This window comes from Tachyglossus aculeatus, chromosome 1 (assembly GCF_015852505.1).
Source record: "Tachyglossus aculeatus isolate mTacAcu1 chromosome 1, mTacAcu1.pri, whole genome shotgun sequence".
NCBI classification, from domain to species: Eukaryota; Metazoa; Chordata; class Mammalia; order Monotremata; family Tachyglossidae; genus Tachyglossus; species Tachyglossus aculeatus.
This window is the reverse complement of record NC_052066.1, coordinates 58,925,699-58,947,776: the sequence shown is the minus strand read 5'-3', so window position 1 is coordinate 58,947,776 and position 22,078 is coordinate 58,925,699. Positions and strand designations below refer to the sequence as shown.

General features: G+C 36.3%; 1 protein-coding gene across 3 annotated transcripts in view; it reads left to right on the top strand.

Annotated features, from left to right (window-relative positions):
* NLGN1 (neuroligin 1) overlaps positions 1–22,078 on the top strand; it is a 790,542-nt gene that overhangs the window by 218,552 nt on the left and 549,912 nt on the right. For 2 of the 3 annotated variants that reach the window (XM_038743240.1, XM_038743239.1), the window contains one exon: positions 16,159–16,218. The exons of the other annotated variant lie outside the window; for it this stretch is intronic. In XM_038743240.1, the coding sequence (XP_038599168.1) occupies positions 16,159–16,218 (60 nt within the window). The remainder of the gene's footprint in view (positions 1–16,158; positions 16,219–22,078) is intronic. 3 annotated transcript variants of the gene reach the window in all.

Here is a 22,078-nt window from a genome sequence, read left to right as displayed (position 1 = left end):
AAATACACAGGGATAGATATTTATCTCCCAGTTTTGTGACTTGGTGATTAATTTGTGATTTCAATTTTAATATTAGATGCAAAAGTACTTGTTTTCTAGACAACTGACCACAGGGTACACAATCTTTTTCTTAGTCGTCATTAAAGTTTCTCCATAATTCATGCAGTGATGTTTCTTCTAATGCTTCATTATAATGGGAACTACAGATGTAAACAAGTTAGAATGCACTTGCTTCTATCAGTTTGCTAGTTCTTTTGATAACAAACACTTAAAAATAAATGTACATAAATTGTAAAATAAAAAAATAAAAATTAATAACAAATACACACAAAATAATGATGGTATTTGTTATGTGTTTACTGGGTACCAATCAATCAATCAATCGTATTTATTGAGCACTTACTGTGTGCAGAGCACTGTACTAAGCACTGTTCTAAGCGGTAGGGCAGATACAAGATAAGCAGGTTGTCCCAGGTGGGGCTCACAGTTTTAATCCTCATTTTCCAGATGAGGTAACTGAGGCACAGAGAAGCTGTTACCTGCCCAAAGTCACACAGCTGACAAGTGGTGGAGCCAGGATTAGAACCCATGACCTTTTTGACTCCCAAGCCTGGGCTCTTTCCACTAAACCACACTGCTGCTCTGCATATCTGAGTCAGAAGTGGGGATGTGATTTGTTCAAGAGGTGTTTTGGTGGCTTACAATGTTGTCTGTGTCCTATTCTACTAATCCTGAGGAGAAGGGGTTGAACTGGTCCAACATGGCACCACTTTCCTTTCCCAATCATACAATGCCATCTGACACTGGCCTTGTGCCCACCCACCATGCGGCCCCACTCAAGGCACACCTCCCTCCAACCAGTCATATGGCACAATCTACTGCATGGCCCCAGCGTTCCCTAGTTTGGAATTTGCCTTGGACTGTTGCTGGTCCCAGGAGATTTATTTTAAATGAAAATAAAACAAACACAAATCTTCTCACAGGTGCTTTTCCCTTCCATTTGTGCTTCTTTCACTATTTGAGGGCATCGTTTGTGCATTTTGTCCTTCACCAATGTAGCCTGGCAGTGGTAGTCTCGGAACTCTCTATGATATCTGCTCCATTCCCTCCTGCGTTATTTTTCATGCTACTGGCCGATGAGTAGGGAGATGGTCCTCGGACAGCCCAAAACCTCCAAATAACCCAGATGGGAGAGCCTCAGTTACAGCTACCCCTCCAGTTAATGATGGCATTTATTAAGTGCTTACTATGTGCAAAACACCATTCTAAGTGCTGGGGAGATTACAAGGTGATCAGGTTGTCCCACGGGGGGCTCACAGTTTTAATCCCCATTTTACAGATGAGGTAACTGAGGCCCGGAGAAGTTGTGACTTGCCCAAAGTCACACAGCTGACAATTGGCAGAGTCAGAATTTGAACCCATGACCTCTGACTCCAAAGCCCGTGCTCTTTCCACTGAGCCATCAGGTTCAACCACATACTCTTCCATTTCAGAGGAACTTCACGTACCCCTGTGGTCAGTTTAAAGTCCTTCCTCCCAAGATTTACAGAAAAGCCCACCTTCCTCTTCCCTGGTTGCCCGACTTGCCAGATCAGACTACCCAAGTAATTTTAAAACTCCGAGAAGAAAAATCATTAGCCATTTTAAAATATGGGATTGTCATATTCTGAACGATTTCTCTTGAATGATGTTATAGAACCAAGTGAGACAGTTCTTCTTGGAAGTTATGTGCTTATTGTAAGTTCATGATTTTTAAACAGGAGAACATGTGGGTATTTGATTTCATGTTTTCGTGAACAGAAAAAAAATCATAATTTGTGGCTGAAAGCTGAGTTCCAAAACTTGCCCATTAGATTAACATTTGAGCTAACTGTTATGAGAAGTTAAACTAGCAGGGAGATTTCAAAAGTTAGATTAATTTTTCATGAGACACACTTCAAAATTACCCATCGATGTCATTAGATTCATGTTCACTGATAATCAAAACTATAATACATCAACCTCATCATCCAAACAATGGGCTATTCCTTAAGTTCATTTTAATGAGGATGTATAAATTCAAGATGTTCTACTAATGTAGAATATTCATTAACATTGAGATTGGCTGAAATAATTCAATACAGATTTGTTTCTTGAGTGTCTGTTCAAATTACAGCACCAGTGACATCATTTTGATGATCTCACATTTCACACACTGCTTATTCCCCAACCAGTTCACAGTATGGTAATTTCCATCCAGGGGAAAAAGTAAATTGATCCAAGCTGCTGCTCCCAAAGACAACTGAGACTGGGATTAGAAGTGGCAATCTACTCCCAGACCCCATCATTGTGAATTACTCTTCTAGCTCCAACTGGATTAGGGAGGAGGTGAAAGTACACTGATAACTCTGAGGCAGCCCCAGGAATCATAACTGAATCAGATCTGCCACAAACATAATGAACACAGTTGAGAGTTATGGAGTATAACAAATTGGAAAGAACAGCAACAGCAATTTCAAAAGCTGATGATATTTAAGGCCAACAGGAGCCACTGGACAGATTCAAAGGTGGGGGGAAGCTATGAGATGAATGAAGCATCAGGAAGATGATTTATACAGTAGAGTGTAGTATAGATTGGAGTGGGGGGAAGCTGTAAGCAGAGAGGTCAATGAAGAGATCAATGCAATAGTTGGTAAATGCTATTGATTGATAATAGACAAGGCACATTACGACCAAGGTGGTAGTTATCTGGGGGAACAGGAATGGATGGATACAGAAAATGTTCCATAGGAAGAAACAGCAGGATGCAGCAGTAGCTTCAGTGTGAGAGTTGAAAGATAGTAAGCTGTCAAGGATGTCACTAAGGTTGTAGGTTTCTGGGAATGTGAAGATGGCACATCATTGATGGAGAAGGAAATTTGGGAAGGAAAAAAAGGGGTTAGGAGGGAAATATCCACCACAATCTTCCCTGCCCACTTTAATTGGCTGGTTTTCAGTATTCATCCTGGGCTTTTCACCTCATTGAATTCCCTAAGTGGTTCTTTGGTCAGAAACCTTTTCCAATGATTGGCAGACCTAGAATCTAGGTTTCGTGATTCCCACAGCTGTACTCTTCCCACAGGACTAACAAGCAGAGAAACTACTCCGAGGGAGCTGCATTGCCTAGTGTATAGTGCCTAATGTGTGACCTTGGGCAAGTCACTTAACTTCACTTTGCCTCAACTACCTCATTTGGAAAATGTAGGTTGAGGCTGTGAGCCCCTTGTGGGACCAGGGACTGTGCCCAACCTGATTACTTTGTATCTACCCCAGCACGTACAACAGTGCCTGGCACATAGTAAGCACTTAACAAATATCATTATTATTATTATTATTATTGTCACTTCCAGGTGTGGTGTAGTGGTAAGAGCATGGGCTTAGGAGTCAGAGGACCTGAGTTCTAATCCCAGCTCCACCTGTGTGACCTTGAGAAAATCACTTCACTTCACTGTGCCTCAGTTACCTTAACTGTAAAATGGAGATTAAGACAATAGTGAGCCCCATGTGGGACAACCTGTTTACCTTGTATCTTCTCCAGTGCTTAGAACAGTGCTTGGCACGTAGTAAGTGCTTAACAAATACCATCATTATTTTTTATTATAGAACACAGGCTTGGGAGTCAAAGGGCCTATGGCTCTCTTCCCGACTCTGTCCTTTCTGCTGTGTGACCTTGGGCAAGTCAATTAATTTATTTTGTGCCTCATTTACCATATCTGTACAAATGGGATTAATATTGTGAGCCCCAAGTAGGACCTGGACCACGTCCAATCTGATTAGCTTTTATCTACCACAGCGCTTAGTACAGTGACTAACACAGAGTAAGTGTTTAACAAATACCATCAACTCCCCACCTTCCAAAAAAACCAAAAAAACCCACAAAAAACGAAACTACCAACCATACTAGGTTGTATACTAGGTTACTAGGTTGTACTAGCTTACACTAGTTTGTACTAGTTCACAGTAAGCGCTCAATAAATACGATTGATTGATTGATTGACAATATTGAGCTAGTAAGCAACCTGTTCAAGCTACTGTAGATGACTTTTGAAACTAATACAAAGGGCATTTAAAGACTTGAGATCATGTCAGTTCCATGTATTGAGTCTATCACTTTTTCTCCACCCCATCAGTAAGTTTCCTGTGGGGTGAGAGTAGCATTAGATGTCATTTCAGTGATTATAAAAATGTTCAAAATATTGATATAAAGCATGCTTTTAGTCTAAGTCATTGGAAACTGTGACTAAAATTTGTGAAATAATGACCTATTCCTGAATATGCTTGCCTCATATAGCCTCATGTTTAGCATAGTGCACAAATGACAAAACATGCCCTAGTTGCCAGTTAAAATAAAATCATTTAAAATAGGGGGAAAAAATGACTGCCTGTCAGGTGAGATTCTACATGTTTTAAATGCCTTTCTTAGCTTTTAAGTAACAATCTCTGCAGCACCTGGAAATATTGTTGGTTCCCTTCCTAAGGCAGAGCAAGCTATTGTAAACCCCTGTTTCTGAAAACCATTGTAGGTTTTACAATGGGGAAAGACTATTACTGCTCTATGAATGTAACTATGAAAGAGATCACAATCTGTGCACAGGACTGCACAGATTGAGCCTCTGGTGATTCTTCAGGAGCATAATGCTTTGAAATGTGGGTGTTATCTCTTATTAACTTTAAATGAATGCCCCAGAAGCCACTGAATGTTCAAATTTCCAATGCTGTTGTGAAAGAATTTTGTTGTTGGATTTGGAACATTTACTGGTCTAAGAAAAAACTTGTCATTCGAGAACAGATCTTTCATAATCTTGCAGCTTCTTACCCCTGATGGACTCTTGCAATCAATTTATCCTTAGAAATTTGAAAGGAAATGGCTTCTGCTAAAATGGCTTGTTTTTATTTTGATGATCAGGTAGCTAAAGTTTTCTCATGGAAGCCCAGTTTCAATAGTTTTCAGTTTCATCTTTGAAGTTTTATAAATAACCATTGTAATATGTATAATATAATGCACTGCTAGTTATATCATCCTGAGGCAGTACACTTTGTATTACACAGAGTAACACAACCACGTTTTGAGCATGCTGTAAAATGTCATGTGTATGTGGCTAAGAAGGAATTTGTGAAGATTAGAGAGACCAGGCTGAAGGTCATCTATATTTAAATATTTTAAATGGATAGTCTTATCTGGTGTACATTGTCCTTCCTTCCTTCCTCCAGGGAGACTTGGCATTATCACTAGATAAAGAGTTGAAAATTTGTATTGTTCCTAACCTGTCAACTCTCACCTTAATGAGTATTGTAAAATAAAGAAAAGAACTACTGTGACATTTTGCTTTTAAAATCACTGTACTCTCCCAAACTATACTTTATTCTGTAGCTGAATTTATTTTCATTGGATATTTCCTACTAAACAATTTCAGGTTTACAGCCGTCAATCACTAAATGATCATAGGCCTCGGGCATTGGAGTCAGAGGTCATGGGTTCAAATCCCAACTCCGCCAATTGTCAGCAGTGGGACTTTGGGCAAGTCACTTCACTTCTTTGTGCCTCTGTTACCTCATCTTTAAAATGGGGATTAAGACTGTGAGCCCCCCGTGGGACAACCTGATCATCTTGTAACCTCCCCAGAGTTTAGAATAGTGTGTTACATATAGTAAGCACTTAATAAATGCCATAGAGAAGCAGCGTGGCTCAGTGGAAAGAGTACAGGCTTGGGATTCAGAGGTTATGGGTTCAAATCCCGGTGCTGCCAATTGTCAGTTGTGTGACTTTGGGCAAGTCACTTACCTTCTCTTTGCCTCAGTTATCTCATCTGTAAAATGGGGATTAAGACTGTGAGCCCCACGCGGGACAACTTGATCACCTTGTATCCTCCCCAGAGCTAAAAGAGTGCTTAGCACATAGTAAGTGCTTAACAAATGCCATTATTGTTATTATTATTATTATTGGGTAAAGTCATTTATTCATAACTAACTTAGGTTTGAAGGCGGTGTGGCCCATAGTGGAAAGAAGATGTGGGAGTCAGGAGGCCCAGAGTTACTTTCTGAAGAAAGAATTCTCTGGGAAAGGAGGATTTATTTGTACTTAAGGCTCCAAATCATATTCCTTGTCTCATGTGTATCATGATTAAAACCAAACCATTTTTGGAACTCGCTTAACTAAACTATGTGGCTTGGTCAGAAGCAGTGTCGCTCAATGGAAAGAGCATAGGCTTGGGAGTCAGAGGTCATGGGTTCTAATCCCAGATCTGCCAATTGTCAGCTGTGTGACTTTGAGCAAGTCACTTCTCTGTGCCTCAGTGACCTCATCTGTAAAATGGGGATGAAAACCCACGTGAGACAACCTCATCACCTTGTGTCCTCCCCAGTGCTTAGAACAGTGCTTTGCACATAGTAAGCACTTAACAAATGCCATTATTATTATTATTATTATTATTATTATTATTATTATTATTTCCAGTGTTCACCCATTTCTTCTATAACATGCAGGTTCCCTTCTTGCAAAATCTCCCTTTAAGGTAAACTTGTGCTGTGTTACTTTCCAGCTGTCAAACCTTGCCCTTGCACATCTGCAAATGAATCCTGATATTTCAGCACACACTGTGTACCTAAGGGCTCATGGTATAGGATCAAGTAGCAGCATGGCTTAGTGGAAAGAGCACAGGCTTGGGTTCTAATCCTGACTCTGTCACATATCTGCTGTGTGACCTTGGGCAAGTCATTTAATTTCTCTGGGCTTCAGTTCCCTCAGTCCCTGGGATTGGGACTGTGTCCAATCTATCTTGTATCTACCCCAGCACTTAGAACAGTACTTGGCACATGGTAAATATTATTATTATTATTAATAATAATACCCTAACATTATAACTCAAACATGTAGTGGCAGAACTAATCCTGTAACAGACCACTGATGTACCCAAACCAGGATTCCATCCTCATCATTAGTCCTCTAGACTATAAACTGTTTGTGGACAGGGAATGGATCTATAATCTTTGTTGTATGGTACTCTGCAGCTCAGTGCTCTGCACACAGTAAGCACTCAAAAATACCACTTAATGAAGGATGAACCCTCAAATGTAGTCTCTAAGTCACCATGAATTTATCTCTCTGTAGCAACCAATCATCAATCGATGCTATTTATCAAGCATTTACTATGGGTAGAGCACTGTACTAAGTGCTTGGGAGAGTACAATACAAAAGAATTAGACGTGTTCCTGGTCAACAGTGTGTTTACAATCTAGATGGGGCTATAGATGTTAATATAAATCATTTGTAATATATACATTAAAGACATGTATGTAAGTGCTGTGAGGTTGAGCGGGAAGCAAATATCAAATGCCCAGAGGTCACAGTTGAACTAGTTAAACATCCTCAGTCATTCTAATGTACATTTTTTTCCTCTCTTTTTAATGGCATATATCAAGCGCTTAATATGTACAAAGCACTGTTCTACGCTCTGGGGAGGTAACAAGGTGATCAGGCTGTCCCACAGGGGGCTCACAGTCTTAATCCACCTTTTACAGATGAGGGAACTGAGGCCCAGAGAAGTTAAGTGACTTGCCCAAAGTCACACAGCTGACAAGCGGTGGAGCCGGGATTTGAACCCATGACCTCTGACTCCGAAGCCCGTGCTCTTTCCACTGAGCCACGCTACTATCTCTCTCTAAACCATTGTGACTCTCTTGTCCATTCATTGTTGTAAGTCTTATGTAAACCCACTGTTTTACTTTTCCTATATAGAAACAAATGCCTTATGGTCGCCACCCATTGTGTGGAAAAGTTTTTTCTTATTGTGTGTTTTGAACCCATGGCCTTCACATTTCACTGACTGCCCTCTTGTCCTAGTGTTTGGAACTATACTTTTTTCCTTATTAAGCAAAAAAAAAAAATTCTTGCCAAGGTTTGGGTTCCCACTGACAAGAAAGAAAAATGTATAGCAATGCAGTTTAAAAATTAGATAATCATTGATTCTTAGCATTGTAAAGGACCTTGAAAATCTATAATTTATTCGCTAAGTTTGGTTAAGATCACATTTGTCTATTCCAGAGAGATATAAATCTTCATTATGTCTCTGATATGCTTAGTAACCTATATGAATGTCAATGTTCCAATGTCAATGTTTAGTAGCCTCCATTGTCAGGAAATTTTTTTCTTATTTCTAACAAGTCTTTGGACTTGATATTTTTGTAGCATATTTGATGTAACCCTTTAACTCTCACTATATCTAAATTAACCAAGATACTTTACCTGTGAAACATTTCCTTTTTTTTTTTTTAATTTACTGCTTTTAGGCTTGGATTTATTGTAGATCGTGTTTGGACCAAGCTATTCATATTACAGTAGCTAAGAGCTGAACTCATTGGTTTACAGTTAATAATGAAAATTGGTTTTCATTAATACTTTCTTTTCAATCCCTAAGAGTTGCAATTTTGATTATTGTTTGTCTATCATGTAGGTCTATCTGGCTAGATGAAATAAACAAATCTTTGTGGTAGTTGCTGATATAAGAATAATCACCAAAGAATAATAACTTTTCAAAAAGTTTCTCCCTTGATCTATTTTGTAAATGGTAATTATGAGGTAATGATTGTGATGATTTCAGTGAGTGTATATAGTTGTTCTTCATAGTTGAAGATGCCACAAGATGCCTAAGTGCATGTGAATTTGAGAAATGTACTCAGAAAAGTATATTAAATATCCAAAATACAGAGGTTGTGAACTGAAATGTTTTAAAACTAATTTTAGATGTTGTTCTATGACTTTTCCCTACATATTTGTTACATATTTCAATTTTAGTGGAATTCTTTTTGCCTTCTGAATGACCAAATGATTCATTGTACACCCTGTCTTCCTAGTCTCATGGAGAAATTACCATATCTCATTTGAGAAAATATAATATGGTAGAATGCTATTTAGTTATTCTTCTGTCACCATTTGATAGAAAATGTTATCTCAGTAAGAAACAAGATTGCTCCTTTTAGGAATTCAGCAAGAGATTTATCCAATTAATAATTCATTTAAAATGAAAGGAAAAACATACTTTGTACTTATCTTGTCAAACAGTTTAGAAAGAGGCTATCTCTTTAAAATAAATTACAGATAGGGGAAATATAAGAGTATAAGGATAATTGCTACCGGACTAAGGGTGTGGTGGCTACCAACTGTTTAAAGAGTTCAGATGGATATGTTGAATGGGGCAGTAAATTTGGAAAGATGAGAAGTTCTGGTTTATGCATACTGATCTTATGGTAAAAGCAGGACTTCATGTGGAATTGTCCTGAAGTCAAGAGGGAATGTAAGATTGTGGAAGGTGTGAAACTTAGTGAGATATATTCGGGAGTCATTCATATAAAGATGGTACATTAAACCATGGAAGCTGATGAAAATTGTATGTAAAGGATAATGATCAAAATGAACAGTTGAGCAGTTAAAGTGTAAATTAGTTAGGTTTGTCATTGTTTAGTAAAATGATCAGTTATTAGTTTTCATAATAATTAAGAATAATAGACAAAATCATGTTACTGATGTATAGTGTATATCTTTCCAGGCATTTTTACTCAATCAGCAGTGTTTATAGAACAGTTAGCTCTGTGTTGAGTGCTATATAAGCTCTTAAGAGAGTACAGTGCAAAATAATTGGCAGACATGATCCCTCCCCTCAAGGAATTTACAATCTAGTAGGGGAGGCAGATATTCGATACATTAGAGGTAGTGGGAAGCAACCTAGGTTAAAGATATGCTCACAAGTGCTTAGAGGGTGAGAGCTCAAGTACCTAGGTGACACAGTAATCTGCTATATAGCAGTCAACTTCACCCAAAATGGTATATTCTTGGGAGTTGTCCTTTTTTTATATTTTAAAAAGGAAAATATAATCCTAAAATTTCACACAAATTAAATTCAACTCCTTGAGAATGTCAGAAGAATGTTTGCATCTACTTTAATCCATGAATTCTTTGAATCTCAACTTGTATTTTGAAAAGTGATAAGATTCAAATATTGTTTAAAAAATAAAACTCGGACCCTTTTGGTAAACTTTGTCCTGCAAAGATACAATGTAAAACCTGGTTTTAAAATCTAAATTATGGTCCAGTAGCACTGTACATCCTGCCAATTCTTTCTTTTCATCTAAAGTTTCCTATTCTACATATGACTGTTATATAAAATTATGCTCAATTTGTCCCATAAGACATAAGAGAAATGAAAAGAAGGGGAGCATTACATAGTTGTCATTAGCAAGTGGTTTACAATGTATTGGGATCAGAGCTTTATAAAATCTTGGGAAATTGTTCTTTTTCAAGGGACAAATTTCCCATGACCAACTGAACTACCTGGTGGTCTTCCTCAGATATGCAGGACATAATGTTTAGATTACGTCAGCTGAATCAAACCCATAATGAATGAATTTATAATCAGTTCTCATGTATTTGGGAGCTGAAGCATATTAGCCTTTCATCAAAGGGAATGACAAAAAGCAGCATTAATATGTGTGAATGGTAATTATTTCAGAGCCCATAATTATTCTTCACTTCAGTTATGACTGATAAATGCCGATATTTTCATGCATTTTGAAAGTAAAAGGGACTGTGGTCAGTTCCTGAAGCTTATATTAATGAACTATGAATCTTCTTAGAAGCAGCATGGCCTAGTGGGGAAAAAAAAAGCATGCCTGGGAGTTAGAAGACCTGAGTTCTAATCCTTGTTTTGCTAGTTGCTTGCTTTGTGATTTTGGGCAAGTCACTTAACTTCTCTTTGTCTTGTTTTCCTCAACAGTACTGTGACGATTCAATGCTACTCCCTCCTACTTAGACTGTGAGCCCAATGTGGGACAGGGACTACGTCCAACCTGATAAACCTGTGTCTACCCCAATGCTTAGAACAGTGCTTGACACATAGTAATACCTTAATGAATACTTTCTTTACAAGCACAAGATATTCTGAATTATGCTTATGGTAATAGAGACGGAAATATTTGGGAACTGAGTGAGTTCAAACTTCATTGTTAGATGTTTCTTTGACTCACTGTTATTTCAGCACTGGGCTCATTATCTTGAAGAGGTACAATTATACTCCCTGCCTTTTATCTCAAACTGAAAGTAAATTCAGTTTACTTTCAGGTAAACTTTAATGAGACATATCTATGTCTAAAAATAGGATAAGAATATATCTACAATATCCCTAGATCAAATAAATAGCTTCCATAGTAATGTTTAAAGGACTCATTCTCTCTCTCTCTCAAGAGAATGAGAGACCCACTTAAACTCCTCTTATTGAATGTATAATGAGCCCAATTTCTTCCAGTACCCTAATTTAGTCTCAGATAGTGGATTTGGCAGTTCAGAAGGCGGAAAAGGATTAACTCTTTCAGATAACTAGGGGTATATGTTAAGTAGTGAGTGTAGCGTAATGCACTAAATGGCCTTCTGACAATGTTAATGGTTCTCCCAAAGCACATATTAACACTAGAGAGTAACTTAAGTATCAGAAAAATTGGACAGATCATTTATAGGTTTAATAAAAGAACAGTTATATTTTCATTTTTCTTGAGCACAAAGACTGACTATTTCTGTAACTGCAAATATGTTTTAGGGAAATAGTGACACTGAAATGAAAACATTTTGGAATCCCTAAATCAGATTGTTTTTTTCACCTCTAAGAGTAATCATTAAAAAGTTAGTTCATAGTTTATTTTTTTTTTAAATTCAGGAGTGTAAATTTCATTAGTATGGACAATAGTTCTAATTTTTTGTATGTTAATGTTAGGAAGGAATCATAAACTCATTTTTCTATAGAATGTTTTCCATTTATCAGTGGTACTAATGGAGAGCCTACCGGGTGGACAGCACGATATTAATTTTAAAAGACATGATTCCTGTCCTCAAGGGGCTTAAATTTTAACTCAATTTTTCAAGATGTAGCTAAGCTTAAAGCTTTGAGAATCTTTCAGAGGTCTCCACTCTGGAAATGCTGCCCTGAAAATCTTGGAAAAATTAGAAGTCTAAATACTACTTGACAGAAATAATCCCCTAGATATTTTGGCCATTTCAATTTACCTAGTTGAAGCAGCCTGTTTTAATGGAAAGAGCAATAGGCCCATGAATCAGAGAACTTGAGTTTTAACCCTGACTCTGCCACTTGCCTGCTGTGTGACTTTGGGCAAGTCACTTAATTTCTCTGGACTATTTTCTCATCTGTAAAGTAGGAACTAATTACCTGTTGTGTCTCCTTTAGACTATGAGCTCCATGTGAGACAGGGATTTTGTGTGACACTTTAAATTTTGTCGATCCCATTGCTAAGTATAGTTTAGTTTTGGTTTCATAGTAAGTGATTAACAAATGCCACAGTTATTATTACCGTTATTATTATTATTATTATTATTTTAGAAAAATGTTAACTCCCAGAAGAATCCTTTCCTCACCTCTCAACTAGTGTCTTCAAATATCTGAAGCCATTTTGTCCTTTGACAAAATTGCCCAGGACAATTTGGGGATGCAGGGAACTCCTTTCCCTGTATTCAGAATTTCCAAACATAAATCCAAGCTACCCTACGTGAACAACCATGTTAGAAACTCCTGCTTACCTAAAAAGCAGAAAATTATGTAAAGTCCAAAGTAATATAGCAATTATGCCTCTAATTATAAATGATAGTCTCCATAAGGAAAAGGTGAGCTTAGGTCCTGAGACTTCCCAAGTACCTGTGCACTTTTTTGTTCTTGACAGGCATATTCTGTCTGTGTTATCAAGTTTATCGATTAAGTAGGAAGTCATGGAGTATTGTCTTCATCAGTTTCCTCAAAACAACTTGGTAAAATTCCAAGGACTCTTGAAGCTGTCTATCACCCTGACTAGGGAGGTGGGGCTAAGAAACAGCTGCTGAAGAAGAAGGTTGGACACAAAGAAGCGTGGCTCAGTGGAAAGAGCACGGGTTTGGGAGTCAAAGGTAATGGGTTCTAATCCTGACTCTGCCGCTTGTCAGCTGTGTGACTTTGGACAAGTCACTTAACTTTGTGCCTCAGTTACATCATCTGTAAAATGGGGATTAAGATTGTGAGTCCCATATGGGACAACCTGATCACCTTGTAACCACCCCAGCACTTAGAACAGTGCTTCACACACAGTATGTGCTTAACAAATGCCATTATTATGATTATTATTATTATTAGTAGTAGTAGTAGTAGTAGTAGTAGTAGTAGTAGTAGTAGTAGTAGCAGTATTTAAGTAGCTGTTCCATTTGTGTATTTAGCTGTGCTCGATCATCAAGATGACAGATGGTTCCTTGGTGGGTGGCGGGGAGACTCTCCATCAATCCAAAGGTCTACCAGGGGCTGCTCAGCCATGCCCAGGACAATTTGGGGATGCAGGGAACTCCTTTCCCTACTTCTGCATTCATAATTTACAACAATAAATCCAAGCTACCCTACACGAGCAACCATGTTAGAAACTCCTGCTTACCTAAAAAGCAGAAAATTACATAAAGTCCAAAGTAATATAGCAATTCTGCCTATAATTATAAATGAGAGTCTCCATAAGGAAAAGGTGAGCTTAGGTCCTGAGACTTCCCAAGTACCTGTGCACTCTTTCGTTCTTGACAGACATGTTCTGTCTGTGTTATCAAGTTTATCGATTAAGTGGGAAGTCATGGAGTACACTGAAGAACATATATGCATACTGCATCCATTTTAATCACTTACAGACAGAACTGGGATTAGAACCCAAATCTCCTGATTACTACAAGAGTGCACTTCCCACTGGACCTACAGAATGGTAATGATTGTAAATATATATTCTACATATCGTTTATTTAAGTAGCTACTTTTTTCTTGACTCATTAATAGTTTTAATAGCTGCTTTATTTTGCATGTGATTACCTATCTGTCCAAAGCCTCCAAAAAATATTTGAGGTGGAAAGAGATAACTCCCTTCATGTAATAGGTAAATATGCATTTAGATAGCCTAAATGAATTTCATTTTAAAAATTAATTTTGTTTAAATAAGTTATTGGGATCACAGAGGGATGCAAATATAAGGTCAGTAGAATGCTTCCAAGTTATCTTCAAATATCCTTTACAAAATATAATTGACTCTATCCAATTCTGGGTAATTGAAAGAAAGGAAAATGAGTATTTGAGATTGTCATTTTCAGGTTCTTCTGCAGGTTCTTTGCTCTGAATAGCTCATGTAACCTTTAGAAAATATAGAAGTTTTCAAGAGGAAACTTCTAGCTTTGGCATTTAGGTATTTGTCACTTGGAAATGAAGTACAAGCTTATATAATGCTTGGAAGAGGGAATGCTTTCCTATTTCCCTTATGTATTCAAAAAGTATAATCTTTTCAAAAATATAACAGCTTTGTTGTGAAAGAATCACCAGCCAATCATAGGATATTCTGCATTCAGGAAGAGTCACTCTAAAGAGAACTCAATTTCATCCTGAATTACACTGAGAGTTTTCATTAGTATAAACTATTGCTTTCATTGGTATTTCATATTCAACAGAATGATTTCTTGCAGGTGTAATTGTAAAAATTCTCTTGTTTAATTTACACTGTATAATTTCAGCAGTTGTTATTTGGAATGACCTTGAAACCATGCTCCTTGAATGTTGTAATAACTTAGGTATTCAACCAAGTTTATGAATGAAATAATTCTTTTTCTTTGCCAGTAATACCTCTGCAATATGATTATATTTTCCAGCACGTCTAATGTACATGTTAAAATGCAACTCTGCTGACTTTTTTTTTGCAGTTTCCAGAGATGAAGCCTTTTTTCTATTCACAATGGAGATTGCAGGTTTCAAGTTGAATTGGAACTACTTTGTACTGTAACAATAGAAAAGAATAGAAATTCTAACATCAAAATGTTTAACAGTTCTCTACTGTAGCATGAGTTTAGAGTTAATGCATGGTTCTTAACTATGTGAACTATGAATACTGGCATATATCTTCCATCTTTTTTTTTTTCCTTTTTTTCCTGTGGTTTATGTTACTGGCATGAGAGATTTTGCTTCCACTATGTGCTGGCTGCCTTTTTTACTTGTGTGTCTTTGTGTATTTAGACTGCTTACTTTCTGCATGCTGATTACTATATGTCATAGAAATTAAATGACCATTAATTAAAAAGGGTAATAGGAGGTTCTGACTGGTTTTATGCTATGTAATCTTATGGCACGTACAATTGCTTTCATCATGGCCTTTACTTCCTTCTGGTAATGTCAATGTATTATATCTAATTGTTATCATTTTTAAGAATAAGGAAACATGAAGGATTACAGCTGCTATTAATATTAAAGTTGCTTTACACTAGGACGCCAATGAAACAAACTGTTTTGGGTTTGAAATAATGACAAAAATGAATGCTACTACATTCCTAAATTTGTTCAAGACATAAGGTCTGTCTGAATAGGCATGTTTTTAGCTAAACAATTTTGACTGCATCTTTGCGAGCTTAATGGTACATCTTCGTTTTCCAATGAAAATGGAAAGGGCAGTCAAAGGATGCAGAATTCCTAGGTCCATGGTTATATTTAACCTAGAGCATAAGGGAGGAGTTAAGCAAATGAAACATATTTAAATCGAAGTGAGAAACTTGATTATAGAATAAACAAAGGTTAAAATAGCCCAACTCTAAATCATTAGAATTCTTAAAATAGTTGACTTTTAACTGTTAACTTTTTTGCCAGAATTACAGGCCTATATCTATCTACATATAGATAGATAGATGTATACACATGATATGTGTTATATTTACCTGTTGTTACTTCACAAGAAATGACACAACTTGTTTGACCTACTTTTTGTTGTCAGCAAGAATATTGAGTCAATTAAGATCCATTGGCTAAATTAAATAGCTATTTTTATTTGTGGTGGACCTTTAAGAAAATAAATTTGTTTGCTTTTTGCACTGATATTTTTATTTGTATACTGCAGGATATTTCCCAAAAGAATGTCCTACCTATGAGTATTTTCTTGGGAGGGATTTTTTTTTTCCTTAGAGAGTGATAATCTACTTCTAAACTAACCACTTCCCTCAAAGTTTTCTTGAGTATTCCTTGGGAATTAGCATTTACAATTATAATTTTTTTTCCCTCCTCAGTCTTGTATATTCTTGAATTGTCTTTTTTCCTCCATTTTCTCCGTTCTCAATCCTAGGTCCCCTTACAAAGAAACAGACAGATGATTTAGGTGATAATGACGGTGCTGAAGATGAAGGTATTTTTTTTTTTTGACACCAACATGATTTGCATGATGAGGCCCCCTCTTCCCCTGCTAAAAGTGTTTTTTCCACCCCTCTCTCATTTTGACTTCTTGTCTATTTTTGATGAATACTTTTTAATTCCCATTTTTGATGTGTTTTGTCTTCTTGCTTACTGTTCTATTTAACATTTTTAATTTTTTTGAAGTGTTATTAAGTTCTACATTTTGATGCCAAACATTACACTATTTAAAGAGAAGGGGCTTTTGTATTCTTGAAAACAAATGAATTTTGATGTTTCATTCCACTTTTTTACCAAATTTTGTCTATATTACTGAACTAACACTATATACATTTTAGTCTTCTTGTACACATTTTTGCATGTTTTCTAACCTTTATTCTTATATCAAAAATATCTCTCTAGAATTGCTCAAAATAGTAAAGAATCCCATCCCTATGATCTGAAAATAAATTGAACTGATAACTGTCAAAGTGTTTCTTAAGCAACAAGTGTACAATATAATAATCCTTGCTGCTTTTTTCAGCATATTAACTAAAGAAATATAATTTCAGAAAAGAGGAAAGACATGACGTCTCTTAAATTATCATGTTCTATAGTTTACAAAATTATATAACTCTCTAATATAGGCTGATGTTAATGATTACACCCTTTTTGCAGTAGATGTTTCCAAAAAAAGTAAACTAAACTATAATTTTTTTTTCATGTTGTGGTACATATGTTACTTAAATTCTGGAATAAGAAAACTTTAAAACACATCTGAACCCATTTTGAATTACAGTTATAAACTTTCAGTAAAATATTTGTATGTTAAAATATTAATTAATAGTCACTGAGGTTCATTTACATTGGCTATTGATTACCTGAACAAAATCAGTAAAGGAACACAGCCTATGAAATAGGAAAAAAAAGTAAAAGCCCTTCAAAACATAAAATATCAAAGCAATGTATTTGAATTCAGCCCACTTATCTATATTATTGTTTTTGCTGATTGCTCAGAATCCATCATAAAGTTAAATACTTAGCAAATACATTTTTGATACAAGAATTGTTTCCTCAGTCAACATTCTTAGGCTTACCATTCCAACACACTAAAACCAGCACATTAAAACTATCAGGACTCTCTCACACTTCACATTCCCATACGATTAATGATACTACATTTATGGTCCTCAGTAAATAAACATAGTTACTAAATCTTGTAATGAATAAGAAAGTCATATGTAATAAAAACCTAAGATGCATCACATTTCTAGCATTCATCTGAACAATATTTACAAAAGGCTCAAATCTCCCAAAAACTCAGTACCTTTAGTCATTTTAATTTGTTAAAAAGCATATCTCAGTTGCAAGGACTATACTTGAACTGTGACCCTATTTTGATAATCAGGCAAATCTGAGGTTTAGATGAGATGATATAATTAAAGAATCCCTTAAGCCAATAGGCTTTTCCCTCCTTATATTAAAAATTATTATTTAAACATTTCTACTTTCACAGGCTAAATATCTACATGAATAGTTCTTAGTTAAAATGTATGTATTCAAGGTCATAGTGGATAACATATTGTTTTGCAGGAGTAGAAGTAGTAGTAGTAGCCATATTTAGTAGCCATGCATAGTGTGAGGCATTGCATACTAACTAGGCACTTGGGAAGTACAGAATAAGTTATAGTTACTGACAATTAAATAATTCACAGACCTTTCTTTCCTTTGTGTTCTCATTACTTAAATGCCCTTTGGGAAAGGTCTGAGACTCTATAATCCTAGAAACCCCTTAAAATCCCAGGCTGTCTAACTTGTAAAATTCAACTGAGAGAGGTAATGCTGAGAACTCTTCTTGATTTAGCAAGAAAAAGAAGTGATAAATATCTATGGCAAGTGAAGCTCATAAACTTCCCCTTGCATCATCAGCCCTAAGGAGTAGAATTATTGTACTCCAATGGTCCAGGCTTCGATGCTTAAGGATATGTAATTTCCCTTTATAGTTGAAATGTAAAAATATTACTATGTATTGTAATATTTTTATAATTTATATATATTTACATGTACCTATGCACACACACATATACACAATTGCACCGTGAGATCTTAGGAAGACAGTAAAAATACTTATTCATGGTAGGGCCAACTAGCTTAGAGCCAGGATCATAGAGATTCCAAAGAAAGACATCTAATTCAGATCCTTGACACAGATAAAGTCCAACTATTCAGACCAGTCTGGGTTAGGCAAGGTGAGATAAGAGGAAGGAAATTTTGGTCTTGGAACTGTTCTGTGTTGAAAAATCCTCTTTAGAGGTCCCTCTTTGCTGCATTTTTGTGGTGATGACATAGCTTGTTAGTCAACATGGTATCAAGATTCACACCAATCTGAAGATCTACAGAACAGTTTTTGTGTCCAACCTCAAACAGCCTACTTGTAATATTGTACTCTACCAAGTACTTGGTAAGTGCTCTGCACACAGTAAGCACTCAATAAATATGATTGGCTGGCTGTGGGATCAGAACTACCAACTAAGGAGTTCTATTGACAAACCCATGTGGCTTACTTAGTATCAAATGAAAAGAAAAGGATACATACAAGTGAGGAAGATAATTTAAAAATCTACTACATCTTGCTAATCCATGCATATAGGACCATAAAAGAATTAAATCAGTTGTGAGAGATGGACCGCTAGAGTGCCCTCAAAGGTATTTACAAAAGGAAGGTGCAGATATCTAAGTAATCATTGAGTTTTGATTCACAAAACAATCATTACATTTAAATGGTTATTAATCTTAATCATCTCTAGATGCAGTGCTTTTAAGAAAATGTAGATTTGATCTTAAATCAGTGTTCTCTTGCTGTTTTAAAGTATTGATTTGTGTTTTTCTTAGTAATTATAATTAATTCTTAATTAACATATTATGAAATAGAAAAACAAATAAAACCTTTATTGGCTACTACCACATATGAACTCATTTTGAAGTACAGTTATAAACTTTAACTAAAATATTTGTACCTTGAAATGTTGATTCAAATAGTCACTAGGCATACCTTTAGGTTCCTTTACATTGGCATTTGATTTCCAGAGAAAGTGATAAAGGAATACAGAGACTTTTAAAAGAAAAAGGCAAAAAAAAAAATCATTGTCATATTTACTGAGTGCTTACATTGTGCAGAACACTATAGTAAGCTCTTAGGAGAATACTATATAATAGTGTAACAGACACAATCCCTGTCCACAGTGAGCTTACAGTCTCGAGTGGGAGACAGACATTAATATAAATACGTGAATTATGGATATGTCTACAAGTACTACAAGTACAAGTCAAGCACTTGGTACAGTGCTCTGCACACAGTAAGCGCTCAATAAATACGATTGATGATGAAGTACTCTGGGACTGGAAGAGGCAGATGAATAAAGGGAGCAAGTCAGGGTGATGAAGAAGAGGGTGGAGGAAAAGGAAAAAGAGGAGCTTAGTCAGGGAAGGCCTCTTGGAGAAGTTGTGTGTCTTCAATGAGGCCTTGAAGCAGGGGAGAGTAATTATTTGATATGAAGAAGAAGGGTGTTCCTGGCCAGATGCAGGAAATGGGCGAGAGATTGGTTGTGAGATACACAAGATTGAGGTACAGTGAGTAACTAGGTAAGCATTAGAGAAGTGAAGTGTGTGGACTGCGTTATAGTAGAGGAATAGCAAATTTAGGTAGGAGGGGACAAGGTGATTGAATACTTTAAAGACTGAGCGCTTTAAATTCTTTCAAAAAATAGACTATCAAAGCAATCCATTTGAGAACAGCCCACTGAACTATATTACTGCTTTTGATGATTGCGCAGAATCTACTGTAACAGTCTGAAAATTTAATTTAAAAGTCTGACTGAATTAGACCCTTTCTTGCTTATTATTGGAAGTGATTTTTAGTATCAATTTTAAAGATAATTGAAAAGTATTTTCATATTTTATCCTATATATTCATTCATTCATTCAATCATATTTATTGAATGCTTACTGTGTGCAGAGCACTGTACTAAGCACTTGGGAAGTACAAGTTGGCATCATATAGAACAAAGGGCTCACAGTCTAGAAGGGGGAGACAGAAAACAAAACACATTAACAAAATAAAATTGAATAGTAAATCTGTACAAGTAAAATAAATAGAGTAATAAATCTGTACAAACATATATACAGGTGCTGTGGGGAAGAGAAGGAGGTAGGGCCGGGGGGAGGGGGAGATAAATTTGGAGTTATACCGACAGATACATTTTGAAGCTAACCCAGCAGTTGGTTTACATTACAATTTGAGCATATTTACCAACAGTGAAGGATTTGTTCATAATGATAATGTTGGTATATGTTAAGCTCTTACTATGTGCCAAGCACTGTTCTAATCACTGGGGGGATGCAAGGTTGTCCCACGTGGGTCTCACAATCTTAATCCCGATTTTACAGGTGAGGGAACTGAGGCACAGAGAAGTTAAGTGACTTGCCCAAAGTCATACAGCTGACAATTGGTGGAGCGGGGATTTGAACTCATGACCTCTGACTCCCAAGCCCGGGATCTTTCCACTGAGCCACACTGCTCCCCCTAGTTCATGTGTTATAGTCTCCTAACACTTTTCAAATCCATCTTGAACCACTATTTTCACAGGAACATTGTAAATTGACTGGAACCTGCCAGTTACATTCTTTAACTGAAAGATCTTCAGTAAAGTAGTTAGCTGCACTTCCAGATGCTGTGGGTGTCACTTTCAGAACATCACAAGACAGTAAGAAGACTTCGAAACCTCAGCATAGGTACCACCTGCTGGCAACCAGAATTGTTTTAAATTACATTATAATGTTGAAGCATATTAAGCTTAAAGTAGTGACATTGATCTAAAGTTCTGAGCTTGCAGTACCTGGATATATCAATTTTCACATTTGTCAACATCAGAAATCAAATTTCATCAGTGTTGCGACCCTCATTGCAAATTTAAATTTTCAAACCGCCAAATTCATTGTTTAAACAGAGCAGTTCTAAGATGTTAAATGTTTCACGTAAAACTTGTACAACTCACACTGTTGCCATTTTCTGATATATTTGAGTCAAAGACAAAGTATTCTCAATTGCAAATTAGTAATTAATGGATACTCACGATGTACTTGATGGCCTGAAAAATAGTAGTGACCTTTGTCTTATCTCTCTAGGTACTTTCAAGGATTTGGCATCAAAAAACAGACCTAAACTCTACCAAACTGCAAAGCATATTTGGTTCCTTAATTAATTTATTCAGTAGTTAATTATTGATGGCCCACTGATCCCCACACTAGAAACTTCACATGGCCCTAGTAGTAGTAATAATAATAATAATAATAATAATAATAATAATAATAATAATAATGTCAAAATTGTATTTTCCAAGTACTTAGTACAGTGCTCTGCACACAGTAAGTGATCAATAAATAAGATTGAATGAATGAATGATGATTATGGTATTTGTTAAGCGCTTACTATGTGCTAAGCACTGTTCTAAGCACTGGGGTAGATACAAGGTCATCAGGTTGTCCCACATAGGGTTTACAGTCTTAATCCCCAATTTACAGATGAGGTAGCCAAGGCACAGAGAAGTTAAGTGGCTTGCCCAAGGTGACACAGCAGACAAGTGGCAGAGCTGGGATTAGAACCCACATCCTCTGACTCCAAAGTCTGTGCTCTTTCCACTAAGCCACGCTGCTTCTCAATGTTATTTTACTGTACAGTGTGGTTGACAAGGAAAATGAAAAATACAAGGCCAGTGTAAATCAAGGCAACATTTCTATTGTAAAACTGATGGAGTGAGCAATTAAGATAGCAGTGTACAAAGTTGTAGTAGTGTCTAACCTTCTAAATTAGGAGAATC